At 42.7% G+C, this 18,890-nt stretch overlaps 1 protein-coding gene across 1 annotated transcript; it reads left to right on the top strand.

The window, feature by feature from the left end:
* Nucleotides 1-262: 262 nt before the first annotated feature.
* DACT2 (dishevelled binding antagonist of beta catenin 2) lies at nt 263-12,645 on the top strand. The gene is made up of 4 exons (XM_026037393.1): nt 263-466; nt 5,828-5,960; nt 7,449-7,736; nt 10,194-12,645. Exons 1-4 carry the CDS (start codon nt 263-265, stop codon nt 12,005-12,007), a joined length of 2,439 nt encoding a protein of 812 aa, XP_025893178.1. The 3' UTR covers nt 12,008-12,645.
* The last annotated feature ends 6,245 nt before the right edge of the window (nt 12,646-18,890 follow it).

The raw sequence follows: 18,890 nt of genomic DNA, 5'->3' as shown, positions 1-18,890 counted from the left end.
GAGGCGGGCCGGGCTCCGGCTCCGGCTCCTCGCGCCGCGTATCCGCGCCGGGAGGTGGCCCCGGCGCCGCAGCCGCTTCCCTCGCGCCCTCCCCCGGAGCCACCTCCCCTCCAAAAGCGCCGGCGCCGCGGCGGCCGCACCGCACTCGCTCCGCAGCCGAGTGCGGGGCGGTCCTCGCCGCAGCACGGCGCGGGGCGGGCTCAGCTCGGCGGCCGCCGCCTGCCCGCCGCCCCTCGCCCATGGCCGCGGGCCGGCGCTGACCATGCTGCTGGGGGCGCCGCGGGCGGGCGGCTGGGACCGCGGCCGCGTGGGCGAGCGGCTGCAGGCGGCGCTGGCCGGGCTGCAGGAGCTGCAGGTGCTGCGGGAGAAGCAGCGCGCGCTGGTGCGGGCCGCGCTGGCCATGCCGCAGCCCCGCGCCAAGGAGCAGCGCCTGGAGGCCACGCTCGCCGCCCTCAAGGAGCAGCTGGTGAGCGGCGCCGGCGCGCGGCGGCCGTTGCGGCCGTTGTAACGGCCGCCGGTGTCGCATGCGGGAACGCGTGAAGGGCTTTGTGCCCCGGGCAGCGGCGCCTTCGTGGGGCTGAGGGCCAGGGGAGGGGGCGCTTGGCTTAAGGGGTCGAGGCATCGTCCCGCTTTTGATGGAGGGTTGGAGGGAAAAGGCGCCCCGAGCGAAGCGCTGCGGGGTCTGGCGTGGGCGGACACGCGTGCACGGCCGCGAACCCGCCCGCGGGGGGGCCGGGAAGCCGCGAGCGCTCCGTGCTCGCGAGGGGCTGTGCGACCGAAACGGGGGGAATAACTGCGTAAGCGGCCTTGGGTTTGGAGTCTTGCACTTGACACTGGCCCGGTTTTGTGTGAAAGAAAAAAAAAAGCACTATATTAAAAACTCGTTTGAAAGGGAGCCCGCAATCAAAGGGTGGAGGGCTTTAATCTCTGCTGCGGGCAGTTACCCGCTGGAACAGGCTCCGTGCGTGTTCGAGCCCTTTCCCTCCTGGTGCTGATGTGAGGCCTGGTCGGAGCTCCCCGTCAGGTGTGAGAGCGGAGGGCACATGTACTCGCTGCCGGCAGCTTTATCGGCGGCATCGCGGCAAGAAAATGGGCTTTAACCTCCGGGGAAATTGGGCTACTGCRGGTGAAAACCCGACAGCGAGCAGACTGTGATTAAAGCAGAAAGCGCAGGGCAGGGGGGTGACCAATCAGTGATTGCTTGTCATTAATAAACTTAACTAATAGCTTCACTTACATGCACTTTGTTATTTTTATTTATTTTTTTTAAAGAAAAAAGGACTAAAAGCACTTTTCCCATGCCTGGAGCCACTGGGTTAATAGAAACACCAATGAACTCTGACCATAGTGCCTTTTTTTTTTGTGTCAGCTTTAATTACTCATTTATATAAACACACATACTTTTCAAATATGATCTTAAAATAGAACTGAAAAAAGAAGACTAGTTTGTCAAGACTACTGGTGCCTTAGGAGCTTTCAAGGACATAGGAGAAACTACCCATTAAAATGGGAGAAAACAGCCTTTAAAATACTGCCTTTAGAACTGCAGGAGTCACAAGAACTAGGTACCTTAGTGCACGCTGGAAAWGGATGGATTTTCACCAGTAGGTGCCACTGCAATTATACAAAACGTGCCTCACCTCTGTGGCTGCCAGGGAAGGAAGTGTTCAAAAAGCTTGAAAAGCACTACTCACAGCTATATGAATCTAATTTCTCAGCGAAATTGCAGTCATGTAAATGATTAAAGTAGTGGCAAAAAGCTCCTTCAATTGATCTGTGGCCTCTGGAAGCTTTCCAGACTGGCATAGGTGATAGCTTTCTAATGTTCTTTCATCTGAGATTTGCAGGCACATACTTAAGTAGATACAGATGTCGATTTTGCTTAATAGCAAAATAAAGCCAACTGATAAAAAGGTTTTCAGATCATAGGGGCTTAGAGACTACACACAGAAAATTACTTCTCGGTGACTCATGGGTAGCATGTCACATTCAAACCCTTGAAAATTCAGTTCACGATCACAGGAAATTAAGTTAAAACTAAGAGGAATGGAAAATGCCAAGCACAGCATTGCTCATGGAGCATTATGTCTTTCTTGTTGTTGCTCTTGGCCCAGGGAAGGCAGCGTATGTGATCATTGCTCTATAAGCTTCCTGATTGAGAAACTCRCTAGCAAAGTAAATGCAGCTTTGTCTCACTGTGTAGCTTATACCGTGTTTCAGGCAGGACTGTAACCCTGGGCTGTAGCCMGGTTCAGAAGAAAGTTTGATCCTTGCAACATAAGATCAGGAAGCTGCATTGGCCCGAGTTTGCTCAAGACTTCTGAGCAGTGGAAGCAAAATTGATTAGGAGGCAGTCCAAGCYTTTCCCATGATAGAGAGACATGGAGGAATGGAGGCAAGATTATGGGGAGACAAGTGCCACCAGCAGAAATGAGTAATGCCCTGAAGTGATGTAAGGACCAATAGCAGATGCCACTGCAGCATCTCAATCCCTTCTCTGTGACAGTTACCAGCCGGCTTTCCCAGAAATCTGGTGTCAGCAGCAAGGCCACAGGCTTCCTGCCACCCCCAGCAGTCTGGCCTCACTGTCCTCAGCTGCCTCCTGCTTTGCCCCTTGCAGTGGTTCACTCTGGTGTCCAGGAGCTGTTTCAACTGCTCTCTTGGCAAAACTGTGTTATGGTGGCCTAGAAGAGAGAGAAGAGATGCAAGTTCAAGCTAATACAGATGAATGACATTCATAGTCTAACTAGGTAGATATTTAAAGCAGCAGCATCTGATATTTCTCRGTTATTTCCTCAGAGAACATTATTTATAAAACATTGATCTGAGTGTAGTAATTTTTGTTTTATGAGCTTTCAGGTGGTTTATTGCATTATAAAAATGTGGAAAAGGGGCATAGCTTATCCTGAAGAGGAGAAAAAAACAGTATCCTGCATTTTGCGTAGGTCTTCTTTGCCTTAGACTATCTTCAAATTGAATAGAATATCTTTTAAACATAGGATGTCTTTTAAAAATATTAATGTTTAGTTGTCTAAATTCAAACCTTTCTCAATGGAGAAAACAGATGTTCTGGAAGAGGTTCATTCAATTTATGCTGGAATAGGGCCCTGAAATAGGTGAGATTAATTTCCCTCTGAAACTGTCTGCTTTGTATTGCTAGGTACAAAAAGACCAAAGGGTGGCTACATTTAGTTGTGCAAATCTAGATAAGGTTAATATTGCTTGCTGTTTATGCATTCCAGAATACCACCGGATTAATAAAATTGTCATGTCCTGATCTATACCCGTAGAAATAAATGTCAAGGCTGCCTTTRAGAGAGTGGTATCTGAGCAGAATGGTCAAACATGTTTTTTGGTGCCTTGATTTGGGGTGCCTATTTGTGATGGCCCATAGGAATTCACTTTTTAGAGAGTGTTCTTCCTTTTCAAAACATAGGTGCCATAAAGGGATCTCAAACTGGGCTTCCAAAGACTGGAGGCTATCAGTAGCACAACTAGATTTTGAAAATCTGGTCCTGTGTTTTTCCAGGCAAGAAAGTGCTCAACCTCCCCTGCATCCCCTTCTCCTACAGAAGTCTTCACAGCTGCACTGCCCGAAGCAAACAGATGGTTTCACCTGCATGGTTTTGTCTCATGTAAAATTCATGTTGTGGATTGAGAAAGAATGTATTTAGGGCTTATTGTTCTAGGTAATGTTTATGTGGTTATTAGAACAATAACAACAATAAACCTCAAACAGTCACACCGGAAAAGTCATCAGGATGGTTTGGGGAAATCATTGGCTTGGATCGCGGAAGGAGTAACTGAAAGATCAAAGCTATGAAATCTGCCAGAAATATGAAAACCCCAAGGTGTGGGGCACTATAAAAGGGTTAAAAATGATGATGTAAATCATGCGTGTTGGTTAAAATGCTGTGAAAGCTCAGACAGAACCTGGAGGTATAATAAATAATCTTTGAATACCTGAGAGCCTTGTGGCCTCTCTGCCATTAATCAGAAACCACAAACTGAGGGATTGGCTGGCAAAACATTAATCATTAAGCAATTAATTCCAGCCGTGAAAACAACTTTGTGATTTCCTGAGTAGGTGGGATCGAAGGAAGCATGGCATGATTTTGTTTCTTCACTATAAAGGAAATTAATCATCATTCAGAAGGGATAGAAAATGTTCTTTATTATCCAGTCTCTAACTTTGTGTTTATATGAAACAGGAAGAATGGAAATCACTGCTTGTTTTCTTAGGAAGCACTAATAAGCCTATTGAACATAAAGCTTTCTACCTTTGTGTGAAATTAACACAAAGGATCCTTATTTCTTGTGTCTTATAATTTATTGCAGTTCTCTATAATTAAAAAGCAGGCTAGAAATACCTTTTCATTTCCCTGGGCACTTTCACCAACCAAAACAATGGCCTTGTGAGCCTCGGGATATCTTTAATTTTTTCTTCAAATCTCAGTTTCTGATTATTTATCAATTACATCAGGATCCTAGCTTTTCTTTGTTTTTACTGTTTATATCAATGGGTGAACATAAAGATGCAAGTCTTAAAAGCTGAATAATAGGAACTTGGGGACAGTAGAATTCAAAATGAATTCTTTGGGATTTTGATTTTTCTGCTTCAAAAATAAATGTGCCACTTAATTTTGTAGATACTTTAATTAGTTTAAGAGATTTTGATTTTTTGTTTTTTTTTTTCTATATTCAGAAATGCTGCTAGAACTACCACTTATATTTTTAAAGCTGAAATAAAGAGAAGTCTGTCTTAGTCATGTTTTTCTTGCCACTGCTGAATGGAAAACTGGCCCCTCGGGGGCTGCAAGCACAATTTTACAATTAACTTCCAGAGACTGCCCTTCTGGAAAGTCTTGTGGAATGTATAGCTGAGTGTGATATAATTAGAAGTCGCCTAAATACCTCGGTCAGCTTGGGCCCAGATAATTTGCTAAGCCATATGAGAAGTTTGTGACCAAAACCCGCCATGGTTGTTTGGCTAGTACCCTAATGACCGGCCGTCTGTCCCCCAAACTGACTGCACAAATACGGGGAAAGCAGCTGCACTAGCTGTTTTCTCTGGTCTGCCTGGTCGGTTATTGTAACAGACATAGACCTTTGGTAGTGGCTTCTGAAGGACTGTTCATGAGTTTGACATGCTATATATTTTATATGCACTAATTTTCACAGAAAGATTCAAATGCTTCTGTTTTCATAAAATATGTAGAAATACCTAGTGATGAGAGGTACGAGGGAAACTTTCAGCAAAGAGATGTCACAGTTCACACCAAGTACCCGTTCAGTCTGAAGAGATGTCCTCAGAGCTTAAGGGGTTTGCAGAATTAAGTATGCTGCCTGTATTTCATATGGCAGTAAGATGGCTTTACATGCAGTAGTTTCCTTTCATCAGAAAGTGTCTTAAATTACAAACATCTTGGAGTGCATTCAGACCATCCGTATTTTTTATCCCAGTGTCTGCTCAGTTGCAGTGTTGGCAAAATGGAGTACCTCTGTGTGTTAATTGGGGAAAGACTGCCCTTATCTTTAGAGTGAGACAGTTCCTGCCATGGGTGTAACAAAGAGGAAAGGTAAAAATAATTTGTCCACTTGAGCAAATCTTCAGTTCGAAGAAAATGTATTCTGAGAAAGATGTTTTGTGCTTGCAACGTTATTTCAGTCTCATTAAGGAGAGGCAGTTGCAGCAGTGCCTAGCCAAGCAAAACATTTTATGAGCGTATAATTTGTCCAGCACAGATGGCCTGAATTCACGAGTTGCTGTGGAGTTTCTAACTGTGATTATTCTTCATTTCCACCTTCTTTTTTACTTATGAATTAGTCTCGTTTGAGGAGACAGGATGTCGGCTTGAAAAGCCACCTGGATCAACTAGACCAGCAAATAAGTGAGCTGAAGTTGGACGTCAGTAAGACCTCCAGTGAATACCTGGATAGTGACAGCCGGCCAAGCTCAGGTAATGCACRTTTGGTCATTTATTGCCAGGAGTATGGAGCTGATAGAACTGAGAGATGTRATCTGCAAAACAAAACTCCCTGTGTTATTTGGTCAGAAACAGTGGCCATGGGTTCAGGTAGAGAGTAATGACCTGGCACAGAGTGCGTGTTGGGATCATAGGAGTGTTTCGACAAAGCTGTGTAATTGGAAAATACTGTTTCATTCACACAGAAAGCTTACTCTGAAAGTACAAAAAAAAAATGTTGAAAATGGGCATTTTAGCTACAAACTGAAGGAGGAGGAGGATGCAGATCGATTAATCCCTTGCCTACCTTATCCGGTGCAGAATGGCATTGACAAAGTGACCAGAGTACCCCCTGGAAGTAGGGAGACCAACATTGAAGTCAGTACTCTGCCTGAATCACAGAAAGCTCTGTAAAGCCTTTCAGATCAATATCACTGCTGTACTCAGTCTTAATGAGTGTTTGATCATTTATATAAAAATGAAGCAATTCTATTAAAACACTCTGAGAAAAGCTCCCACYGCCATTTGCTGGCTAAAGCTCTCATGGATTGAAGGAGACTGTTTCAAGTCTCTGGTCTGATTCACACAGAGACCTGAAATGTGGCCATATATAGACAGGGTATCTATTAAAAGCAGTTTGTGTTATTTGGTGTGAGGCAATACGAATACTTTTCAAAAAGAATTTTGAAATTACTTAAGTCTTCAGTGAGAAGAGGAAAGAAAATGTTCTTTAAAAAGATCAGAGAGAAAACATCTCCCCACTAATTACTTCTCCCAATAATTTTCAACCATTTGTCCTAAGTTCAATTTAAATTAACAGTGTATGTGTTTTTGCAGGCTGATAGTTACAATTGCTATAGGAAGTGCAGGGTTCTGTGAGTGTTTCAATTCAAGAATAATGTGATTAGGCATACACATACAGTTCAAAGGAAAAAGTCTGCTTTCCTGTTTGCTTTACAGAGGACTAATAAAAATCATCTTTACCATAAGCCTTATTTAATACAACTTTCATGATTGATTGCCAATAGTCACAAGACTGGGAGAGCGAGACGATAGCCTCCTTTTTCTGCCCTTACACATTCCTGCTGTCTTAGGCTTGGCAGTTCTGATCACAGGCTAATTTTGCTGTGCTTTCCAATCTTGGCTCCTAACCAAGTTACAGTCACATAAGGTGGCTTTCTTTTATACCTGTTGCATAATAGTTCCCAAAGAAGTTCTCCAGTGGAGAACTATGCACGTCATCTCACCTCAGAATTAAGCATGTATGTGTATGTGGTGCTGGCTCATGACCTAAATAAATATGCAGAAGCCCCAAAAGTATGTTGAGTTGGAGTACATCTCCCCAAAAGTTACCTCAGGAATGATCATAAATTTAGACATGTGGCATATAACAAAGGAGATTTATTTCCTGTGTTTTTCTTCTACAGAACATGTTTAGTCACTGTAAACGTAATGATCTTTCTATTTATTTTAAATTTGCAGGCTTCTATGACCTGAGTGATGGTGGTTCTTGCTCACTCTCCAATTCCTGCACCTCTGTGTACAGTGAGTCCATCTCCTCCTCCCACACCAGTCTGTTGCCAAGCTCTCAACACCCTAAAGCAAGGCTCAGTGTGTTTGATTACCGACCCAAGTCTGCAGATGAAACCACTGTGCACAGCACCAGCTTCCCGCAGCAGGGAGCCCATGCCAGCGATGTCTGTCGGATTACGGATAACACAGACATTTCTGGGACTCCAGCCAGGTCCCGACCAAGGCCAGTTTCCACAGGTAATTTGCATGATATGACATGCAATATCCACAGGATATTTGCATGAAATGCAAACTACACTACAACTACAAAGTGAACTCAATATTAGTGCTGTTATATTTTACTGAGAAAGATTGCATAAAAATCTAAGGAGAAAGAACTGCTTCCAGATTTAGTTTCCATTTTCTCAATCACTTGTCAAATGAATATGATAGTATCTAACCTTCTTTATTTAGATTACTATGGACTCTATTTTTTTATTATACTTTTTTAATTATACTTTTATTATGGAAAGTGAGAGATAACACACCAAAGTTTAATGGGCTACCTAGGAACCAGCTTTGAGCCTAAAGTCGGGGCAAATATGAATTTGCTTCATACCTTTGGACAAAATCAGTAATATTCTAGTTTCCTCTTTAGTCAGCTGTAGAGTGGGTCCCTACATGGTCCTGCATATGGGTCCACAGACTGGCAGCCATGTGGTAGTGCAGTTCTTAGGAAAAGCCAGCCAGCTGCGTGATAGTTAAAACACTAAAGTCACAGTATAATTTCAAGGAGTGTTGTTCTGATTCTTCTCTGCTGCTCCTGGACTTGAGCAAGTTCGTCCCTGACTTGCTTAAAGCAGAAACAAGGCCGTGAATGGTGTAGCTTGCTGTACAGACACATCTGACATGATGGTGGTAAATTACAGCCTTAGAGTGAAATGTTCTCAAGGCTTCTTACAGGTTGGCAGTGGAGCTGAGCTCAGTGGTCTCTGGTTCCTGTGTAAGGCATGCAGAGACCCAGGAGATATACATTCTTGTGAGCCCTTCCTGGTTCCTTTGCATTAGAGTCGCTACTCCTTTGATTAATATTTTTTGCATTCCTATTCAGTTTTGTACCAGGATAAGATTTTGTTTTGATTTGTTAAAAGTTTGCAGTCCTAATATAGATCCTCCCTCAACTCACTACAGATAAATTAATGTCTGGATTCCTCATGCAAAGGCTTGCATCATCTTGAGCTAGAACATAGAGTTTTGTCTTCCCTTTTAATGTAGTGTTGAGAACAAATCAGTTTACCTTTTTCACAACGAAACAGAAAAAAAGAGCCCCTTTCTCACAGAACTTTGTGCTGCAGAGTATATAAAAAGGAAATAAAAGGAAAACTGGCATTTTCCTTATGAATTTTCATTATGAAAATACATCAGGTATGAGACATCATTATCTTGATCCTTGTTGTAACAGATTTGTAAGTGTCTCAGGTAAGACACTTAAGACAACTACAAATTTTGAAGTCTTCCAAAACTTCCCCTAATAGGACAGAAGTAGTCACTGTAAGTGAATTACCTACCTGGACCTGGTGCTTGGCTTTGCCCTGGCAGCAGGATGCAGTGAGGAATTAACTTGCTGAGGATTTGTTAGCACTACTGTCTTCACTGTTGTGTGGAGAAATCCAAGGTAATTACAAATGGTTGCATCTGGTGCTCTTGGTACCACARTTAAGCACATTGTAGTCCCATAGTCCTCTGCTGGATGATTTATTTGGATAGGGCACTGACCGTCCTAACACAGCTGTCCTGCTCTTAGAGCACAATCTAGCTTTTAGTCACCGCAAAGGAGATGCTCCCGAGATGAAGCAAAGCAGCAAAGTGCAATTTACGACAACTTTGAGGCTATTCCAAGATTTAAGAAATATAAATTAGTGGCTATAAATGTTGTTTTCATGGACTGAACCTCCATGCCTCTTATTATTTATCCATAGAACTTGGTATGTCAAGGTACAAAGGAGTCTCCACTCCTCTACACATTCACAATTGACTTTTTAAAAACCTATTTGTGGAATCATTTTCTTCCATTCCACAAATTCTCTGAATAATTCTTGAAGGAATAAAAGGCTTTATAAACTTTGAATGTAAAAAGACAATTTCTTGGAAAAGCCATGAGACTGGTAATGTTATTGAAGGAGAAGACAGAATGCAGAGTTAACCTTTAAAAGTAATGCAACAAACTGCTGAGTAAGAAGTTAAAGGCTTATCCAGAGGAAGATGTTAACAAATTATATATATTAATTATATATGTTGCAGTAGATTAATTTACATGTTTTTCAACTTTAAGCTTCTGGTGCTTTATTCACTTTTCATTTTTACTCAGAAATAAAAATGCTTATTTTTGTTTATTCTGTAGACTTCCTGTTATTTTCTGAAGTTCTAGAACATCTTTCTGTGTGCAAATTTATTCCATCTAAGCACAGTTTAAATTTTCTGCGATATGAGTTTAACATTTGGTATTAAAAGGCATTGTTGTCTCCATTTTGTTCAGGTGAATAAAAGTTATGAAGTAATGCGGTGCCCTTTGAGTTCTGAAACTTTTTTCCTCTTTCATGCTAAAATGTTAGTAGAAGTTGGCACATTGCACTGAAATAGTGCATTTAACATAAGCCAGCTTGAGTATAATTGTCTGTGATTTAATCAGGATATTTATTTTCATCCAATGTTTAGGTGACCTGGAAAGACTCATTCCAGCAGAGAGTAGATTTCAGAAAGAGACAGATCCCAAATTCATGTTGCCCCTGTGCCATACAGGAGAACTGYACTTGCTCAACATGGACCCCAAATTCCAGAATGATTTGGTTTCCAAGAACGGCATTGATATATACCCTTACCCAAGCCCCCTTCATGCAGTGGCTTTGCAAAGTCCCCTCTTCTCCCTGGTGGGGACACCCCCAGAAACAGACCTTCAGACTCCATCCAGCAAACCCCTGCCTAGTATGATGGGCCCCAGCCTGATAAGGACTAGGCCAACCACAGAGGCCAAGCCAGGGGGCTACATCAATAAATTACTGCAGCTGACGAGGTGCAAAGATGGCAGTCGGGTCGATGCCAGTGAGCGGGTTTCCACAAAGAGCCAGCCATCTGCAGTGCACCAGAGACTCATTATAACCCCCAGCACTGGTGGAGTGAAAATTAGCAGCACCAGTAGCCAGCTGGAAAAACAAGGGAGCTCTCTGGAAAGCAACAAAGCTGATGGGAAGTTCCAGAGTGAGGTGCCGGAGGGGGAATGTGCAAAGCAGCAGGAGACCACGTGCTCTCTGAATGGAGAGCTGCCGTCCCCCCCGCCTGTCACAGAGCCATCAGCTGTGAATGCTTCCTATCCTGCCAAGTCCGCAGCAAGGAGCTCTCCTCTGTCAGAAACAATGGAGAGTAGCGAGGAGCACAGTTCATCCTGCTCACAGCTATGCCAAGATGACTCCAGCCCAGACACATGGAACTCTAAGCCTATCCCATCAAAAAAGCCACCCCTCAAAAGATGTGGAAACCCCAAACTGACTAATGCCGGGGGTCATGAGCGAGCAGTGCGGAGTGAGTTTGTTCATGCCCAGTTTGTCCCTGCGGAATCCCACCAGGTCCGAGTCAAGTTTGCCAACTCCAAAACAAAGGCAGTAAAGATAAAGAGGAGAAACAGTGAAAAAGTGCTGCGGCCTGGGAAGCAGGCCTTTTGCATGGAGAAGGCAAGAGGGCTCCATGGAGCTGCCAGGCAGCCAGCAGAGTGGAATCAGCCCCAAAGACCACACGGAATGAAGAGCCTTGTGCGGAGACCTTCGTATTCAGGTGATGTGACTGGCAGATCGTGCTCAGAGTCTAGCCTCTTGCCCACGCAGCTCAAACTGCTGCCCGTGCCGTCCAGGCCGGAGCTGCACGGGGCTTCTGCTAATGCACTGTACTCTCTCGAAGCAGCTTATGTGGACACGGCCACCAAGAAGAAGCAGCGCAAGTGGCAATCCACAGTGGAGATCTCTGCCAAAGCCCAGCTAGCCAACCTCTCTAGTGGCCTTGGTCTCGGGGCACCAAAGCAGCCAGCAAGGAGAACTGGTGTCCTGCGTACTGTGAGTATGAGGGCTCGCTCAAAGAGTCATCGTCATGGAGCCAATACCAAAAGTGAGTCAGACCACTCTGAGTACTCTGCCGAGTGCGCATCCCTCCTCCACTCCACCATTGCAGAGACCAGCGAAGGGGAGGTCAGCGATTTCACAGCTAACCGCTTTGGGGACAGTGAGTCCAGTGAAAGCGATTTGGATGGCAGCAGTAGTAGTAGTAGCAGCAGCAGCAGCAGCCTTGCCCTTGAYTATGACGAGGGTGATGAAAATGAGCTGATTTGGCCTGAAGCTTCTGTCAGACAATCAGGGTCTGTCCAGGCCTCTTCCAGGTCCCTTCCCCCGGTTCCYAAAATCTGTCGCATCAAAGCTTCAAAGGCACTGAAGAAGAAGATTAGGAGATTCCAGCCCGCCTCTCTAAAGGTTATGACCATGGTTTAAGGGAAATCAATCATCTCTTTATCCCAATGAGACATCCTGCTGGCTGTCCTCTGCTAAACAGAAGAACTGGTGTGCGGAGAGAAAAGGACTTGCTTAAATGAACTGTGAACAATCCCTGAATCAACACAAGGGACCTTCTAATTTGTTAATGTCTGGACATGAATGTCACTGTAACTTCCTCTTTTACCATTTACTCTGTAAATATGGATCTATGTATATTGTATGATGCCTTTTCTTACTATGCAGAAGGGTCATCATGATAAAAATGAAATATTAATATGAGATGACATTCCCAAAAAGCCCATGCTGTAGGATTTTGCAGGCTGATTCTTAAGGGTTTTTTGTCCATGTGCACCTGAAAAATCAGTCTTGAACACACAGGCTTCCTGGGAAGAGCTCCTCCCCACATGGAGATGGGGGAGCTTCTTTCCCTCTTGTGAGGAATTCCCTGCAGGCTGAAGCAGCATTAACCACTCACCCATCACTGTGCTTGTATGGAATAGCTCTCCGTGCTTGTAGCTTTACTCCTTTCCATAAGAACTGTTCCCATGCAGTCACAACATCAGGAGGTCAAGTCTGTTACTCAGTAGGAACATTCTGTTCTTAAGCAAGAAGGCAAATGTCTTTGTGAATGAGAACAGGACTTCAGTCTATTTCCTGTTTTCCAAAGTAACAGTATAGAGTTTTTTTCTAATGCCATCTTTATGATGTTACATGTTATTGTTCATTTATTGAATAAATAAAAGACCATAAAGAGGGTTCAGTACCACAGCATGTGAATAGCTGGGAGTGGCAATATAGCTTTGCCCTGGAATTGCAGACTCAATAAATACTATTTAATGTACTTTGAAAAACTATTCTTGTCTGGCTTTTATGTCTGAAGAAAATTATTCTGAACTCTGTACAAAGGATAGGAAATGTAAATGTTCTGAGATCCCACAAGGAATGCGGATGAGTGTTCTCTGATGGAGCAGGCCCTCTTTCCCAGTCCATTTGCAGAGGCATTCCTTTTTGTTGTTCAGAAGATCTCTATAGCTCATTGTGATAGGGTCCTTTTAACCTCTACTTCAAGACACCTGCTTCTGCACCTGTTGTTATATGAGTGAATTTAAAAGCTAAACTGGTATTGACAACGGGGTACTGTTTGACTTAAATTGATGCGTTTTTCTTTCATGGCACTGATTTTAACAAACACATGCATACACGCATATATAGCGTTTTGAATGCCCTTSAGAGTACCTGTATGAAGATGAAGATTTGAATCAGTTGCTAAACTAATCAAGTGAATTTTTTGTGTGTGTTCAGACAAGCAGTCCTAATTCTTTTCTTTGAGCACAGCAATCTGGAGGTGGAGCTGAAATCCACCCTGTGTTTACCAAAGATCAGGTATAATCCTCCTACCCTGTTTCAGTACCCCATCTGAATACATTCCTGGCCTAGGAGATGGAGTCCTTACCTCATTCAGGGAATAGACTGACTCTGAAACAAAGGGCATGTGCTTAGCAGAAACTGTGGGTAAGAGTGCTTGTTTACTGCAAGGATTCATTGGCAAACAGAAGTACTGAAAGGCTAAACTTTTAAACCAATTTCTTCTGCTTTAGGAAGCTATGTTATGTTTTTAAGCCTCATTTATTTTCACTTCATTTTTGGAAAATGAGGTACAGAAAAGTAAAAGCCGTAAGGTGAATTAATTTAATTTAAATATTTGCAGACAATCCTTTACTGATGATCTTCATACTAATAACAATATTCATAATTCACACTGCAAAAAGGAAAATATTACTCAGTGGTATGTGCTTAAGCTCTTTGGGTTTTTTTTTTTTTTTTTTGTAGTCTCAAGAATATTTGGACATATAATCACTCCAGTAAGATAAATGGGAGAATTTCACAGGCCTGGTGGTGGTTTCTTGTTCAGTATGTCTAGCAGTAGAACAAACAAAATAGTGATTTATGGCATGTTGACTTTCCACACCACAAAAGGATTCTTTTTCGCATTTACACAAAAGATTTGGTTTTGGGGAGCGTGTCAAAAGTTACATATGAATCTTTAATCTGCGGATTTTCTGACTTAAAGTGTTTTTTTTTCTTTGCTGGTTAGATAGGAATTTTGTGGAGGATTAGCTTGAGGGTGTTTATTTTTACAGGGTGGAAATTGTTTCTGACTGAAAAACTGTTCTGTGTGGGAACATGAAACCCATGAAACCCAATAAACACAACTACTGTTGAGGGTTGTTAGTACTCCAGCAGAAACAATGTTGAGCTGATGTGCTGATGCAGAATAAACTCACTCTGCTGATACTTTTTTATTATTTTTATTCTTGCTCTTTTTTTTTCTTTTTTTTTTTTTTTTTTTTTTAAGGCTTATACTGACAGATTCTATGCCAGATGAGGTATCACTGCCTCTACCGCTCACCAACCAGTAGTCTGTCTCTGCCAGCTCAAATAACGTCTCCTCCCAGAGCCAACATAAAAGCAGTGATCTGGCACAAACTTCACCTACTATAGCTAATTTGATAAGTATGAGTACGTGTCCATGCTTGGGCCAGAGGAAGGCTGGAGCACCCCACCAATGGAGATGATCTGCTAGTAGGTTCCAGGGTGTCACCCTGCCCAGTGATGCTGCTGAACTGTGATACTGGGGGAACGACAGGACCGGTGGCATTTCAGGTGCCTGGGATGTTGGCAGCATGTGCTGCCCCCTTGCTCGCCCTTAGCACCTGAGGGGAAGGAGAGCCTCTCTGCAGTGCTGCGTCCCATTGTGGACATGGTAACTCAAAGTCATGTGGCAGATACTGGCAGTTTACCCCTGGATGTTGGACCTTCCTAGCCCTCTGCAGAACTGCTGCTTTCCTCTGGCACAGATGCCATGTATGGGCCACATCAAAGCACTCTTTCCCAGTTCTCTCTCATGGAACAGAAGTTGTGCTGGGAACACCACTCCTGCTTTGCAGGCCAGTGCAAAGCAGAGCAGGAGGCTATTGTGGTTCATACCCCAGCAGCATTGGCATCAAAAGTATGACTATGGTTTAGTAAACTGATAATGACCTGTGTCTTTTAGTGCACTGAGAATTTTGGTAACACGGGGTACAAGTGTGATGTGTCCGTCTGTAACTGTGGGCTATCTCTAACAACAACAGCCAGCAATCCCCACCTCTGGAGAAAACAAACCCAAAACAATTAAGAGTAAAAAAAAAGCCAAACCTGTAAATCCTTTGACGATCTGTTCACTCAACATTGATATTAAATGTCATAAAATAGCCTTCAGCTCCATATGATGTGAGAATCAGGTACACAGATACTTACAACCATGGCAATGCACAATAAAACTACCCCTGTTTTGTTTTCCTTTACAGAGCCAAGACAAAAAATTCTTTTACCCTGCTCTGTCTAGTGCTGTAATTGCTTACAAGAATGCAAAAAATGTCAACTGGTGATTCAGTTAAAAGTCTAACACCAAACTTGATATATTTTAGGGGTGAGAAGTTTAGCACCTTTAACTGTGACTTGATTAGCAAGTGTATTGTTCTGATGGCTGTGTCAAGAAAAACTTTATGCAGTGTCTTCCTTGCAGAACTAACATCTGTCATAATTGCTCTAAGCTGTAGTGAATCAAAGTGATTCATTACTGAAATGTATGTACCAGATCAGTGTCTTCTTTCTGTCAAAGGCAGACATTTACACTTTAATGTAGGAGCAAATTACTCCTAAACCTCAAAGGAAAGTTGAAAAAAAAAAAAAAAAAAAAGAGGGAGAGAGAGAGTAGAAAGAGGCTTAAGGAAGCTCTATTAGGAATTTATAGATCAGTTTTATAATTTTAAATACCTCATTAATCCTTTTATTGCTTTAATAATCTTGGAATTAGGTAATTAGCAACCACCTTGGCCTTGATATGAGTGATTTTTTTCTTCGGATTAAGTGTGTGTTAAGCGTACAATTTTAGGTCTTTTAAACCACATCTAGCACACAAACCTTGGGACTGAGAGAACCGATACTTTTTTTGGAGATACCACCTTTCAGACCAGGCTCATTTATATCCCTAGTGGCAAGACAGCAGTAGCCTGGGTGATGTCAGTGACAAACAGAGAATAAGGAGAATTCCAGACCTTGCTTTCATTCTTGATCGGGTGACAGGCTGTGGAAGTAATTGTGTTTATTCCTACTTTGTCCAAGGAGTGTCCTGCCGCTAGAGTGTCACATCCGTGTTAGCAGGGGAGTGGGGAAAGTGGTTTAGGCTGTCCACTTTTCATGTTCTGTTTTGCAAAGGCTGTCTTAGAAACAGCCCCACTGAAACATCCAGTACTGAGATGCTATACTGAAACACTGCAAAATCAGCTCAGTTCCAAGTTTCCCAGCAAGAGTTTCTTATCTTGCATGCCCAGCAATTTAATTATTCCTATTAACATTCAAAAATTCAAAGGTTCATTTTAACACTCTTGATTGGAAAAGTCACCTACTTTGACCCTACCTTGATGCATTTGGACAAACAAAAGGGGAGAGCAGAGGCAGCTGTAGTCAGAATGAAAATTGGTTGTATTTTAAGTAACAACATGGGAACCATTTTTTAACCTATTCCATGGTAAGCAATTTGAAGTTAATTGCTAGGGAATGCTAAAAGGAACCCTTGCCAAAAATCACTGGAATTAAATAGATTCCTTATCTCAAATGTATCTTAATGGCAAAAGACTATTTAAATGGAATTTTTCTGTAAAGGAGAGGAGATCTTCCTGGTTATATACCAGATGTGCTCACTCACTGTTTTGCTCACTAGGCTTCTGAGTATAACCAGATCAGTACATCCTGTCTGACCTGTGTTGACATTTCACTATGGTATTAGTTGAAGCACAGCATGCTTATCACTTACATTGTGTTTTCTGATTGCTGGACATTTGATCTTGGCATCCAATTCTAAATATTCAAAGCTTGAGGTTATTTCTCAAAGAGAAAATTTTCCATGTATCTTCATAGCATTAGATGCATATAAAGATACATGAAAAGAAACAGTTCAAAGTAGGGTGGATGCAATTATGCTCGCATATATTGCTTTGTAAGTGAAGAAGAAAAGATTTTGAATCACAATGTTGTTTTTGTATCTTGTCACTGACTCAGACCTAGGTCTCAATAACTGAAGAGTTGTAGAGAACAAAAAAAACAGCTGATTAAAGTTAGTGCTATGAATATTCCCCTCTTCTGATCACACCTACTGAAACTAACAAGTTTGGAGATAGTAACTGACTTTATAGCAGGGTGAATTTCTTGAAAATAAATTCATGGTGTCTTTTGTGAAACCAAGATGCTCATGGAAGCTTCATATATGTTTACTTCATCTGCACCTGAATTCTGAATAGTCTGCAATATGTTCATAACTATCTAGGACATTAGACTTTGTTCTTTTTTTTCCCTTAAAAAAATAAAATGAAGAAAAGAAGGTCTATGTTACACAAATTAAATGTTACCTCTTATTAAATGAATACGACTGTTGAAGAATGTTTCTACTTCTTCGTGCCGGTWTTAAATACAGTGGTTTTGATTATTTTCATATCCTGAGTTTCCTTTGTTGCCACTGTAGCATTGGAAGTGATATAATACTTGCAAGGCTACAACCAAAGCCTTATAACCAATATTTATAGAGCTCGGGCTGCTTCTAGGAGGTCAGAAAAAGGTAACTATGAATAGCAAGCCTAATGCCAGCAAGCTTAACTTTGCAGTAGCACRGTATGAACTTTTATCTCAAATTTTTAGGAGCTCACAAATCAAAAAAGGCTGAAAAGGATATATTGTATCCTAGGTACTTGAGATGAACAAAGCCAGAAATAGGAAGAATTCCAGGAGGGCTGAGATAGGGGAAAAAACAGTCTTGCAATCTGTTGATAAGTTACTGCAAATCAAGGGGAAAAGATCTCCACAGATGGTGTAAAATAAGCACAGAGGGCTGAAATGTTGGAAAATAGGCAAGGGGAGTGATAAAAAGGGACACTTTAAAGCTCTGTTATTACAGGAGGGTTAATAATTTTCCAGCCTAGTGGTTAGTATGTAATCACAGCAGCCTCCCACCTTAAGCAATATCGGTGTGTTTGTCGAGAAACAGAAACATGCAGGAACTGGAAGCCAAGTATCCAGCACTGCAGGTTGACAGATGAGTGCGTCAGCTGCAGGAGTCTCCCCAAGACAAGCTGAGGGGGCCAGCGGCTCCCCTCAATCCCTGACGCTTCCCCACCACCCTCCCTTGTGTGCCCAGCCACTGTGTCCACAGCTTGGACCCCTCCTCCTCCAACTGGCAGGACATAACTCCAACGGCATTGCTCTTTTTTCTTCTGAGAAGACTCATCAAATTGTAAAGATTAACCTCAGCGTGAACACAGGCTTTTTAATAAGGAAATGTTTGGTTCCCTCTCCACAATCTGCAGGCAGTGCCGGCTCTTTAGAAATGCACTCCCAAGGCTCAGGCTGTCTCTGGGGTTGGGGCACTCGCGGAGTATCTGAAATCCAAATGCACAGTCGAAAAGCATGGTGCATGCTCTCAGAATCAGATCAAAGGGGGCAACAAACAGACTGTGCACTTCCTCTATTCAGCTGCACTCAGGCACTGTGAGGCTAAGCAGACATCCTGCTCAGTGCTTAGCACCCAGTCCACATGTAACGCAGGAGCAAATGATCTGTTCACCACACCGGTTCAGCTCCTTGGCACAAGTATCTGTGATTTTCAACTTCACAGATTAAAAGACAATCAAGCACTGTGTCCTTACTGTTTTTTGAAAGCTTCACAGACAGCCGTAAGAATGAATAGAAACAAAATCTATTTCCACAGGCTCTTTCATACCAACTTCATTCAAGACCATCATCTGTAATTGGGTAATATAATCACAGAGTTAATTTCCTCTTTACA

The sequence above is a fragment of the Nothoprocta perdicaria genome, unplaced genomic scaffold (assembly GCF_003342845.1).
Source record: "Nothoprocta perdicaria isolate Ctin4 unplaced genomic scaffold, notPer1 scaffold_197, whole genome shotgun sequence".
NCBI lineage: Eukaryota > Metazoa > Chordata > Aves > Tinamiformes > Tinamidae > Nothoprocta > Nothoprocta perdicaria.
Note: the sequence above shows the minus strand (reverse complement) of the source record. Positions and strands in the feature narration are given on the sequence as shown.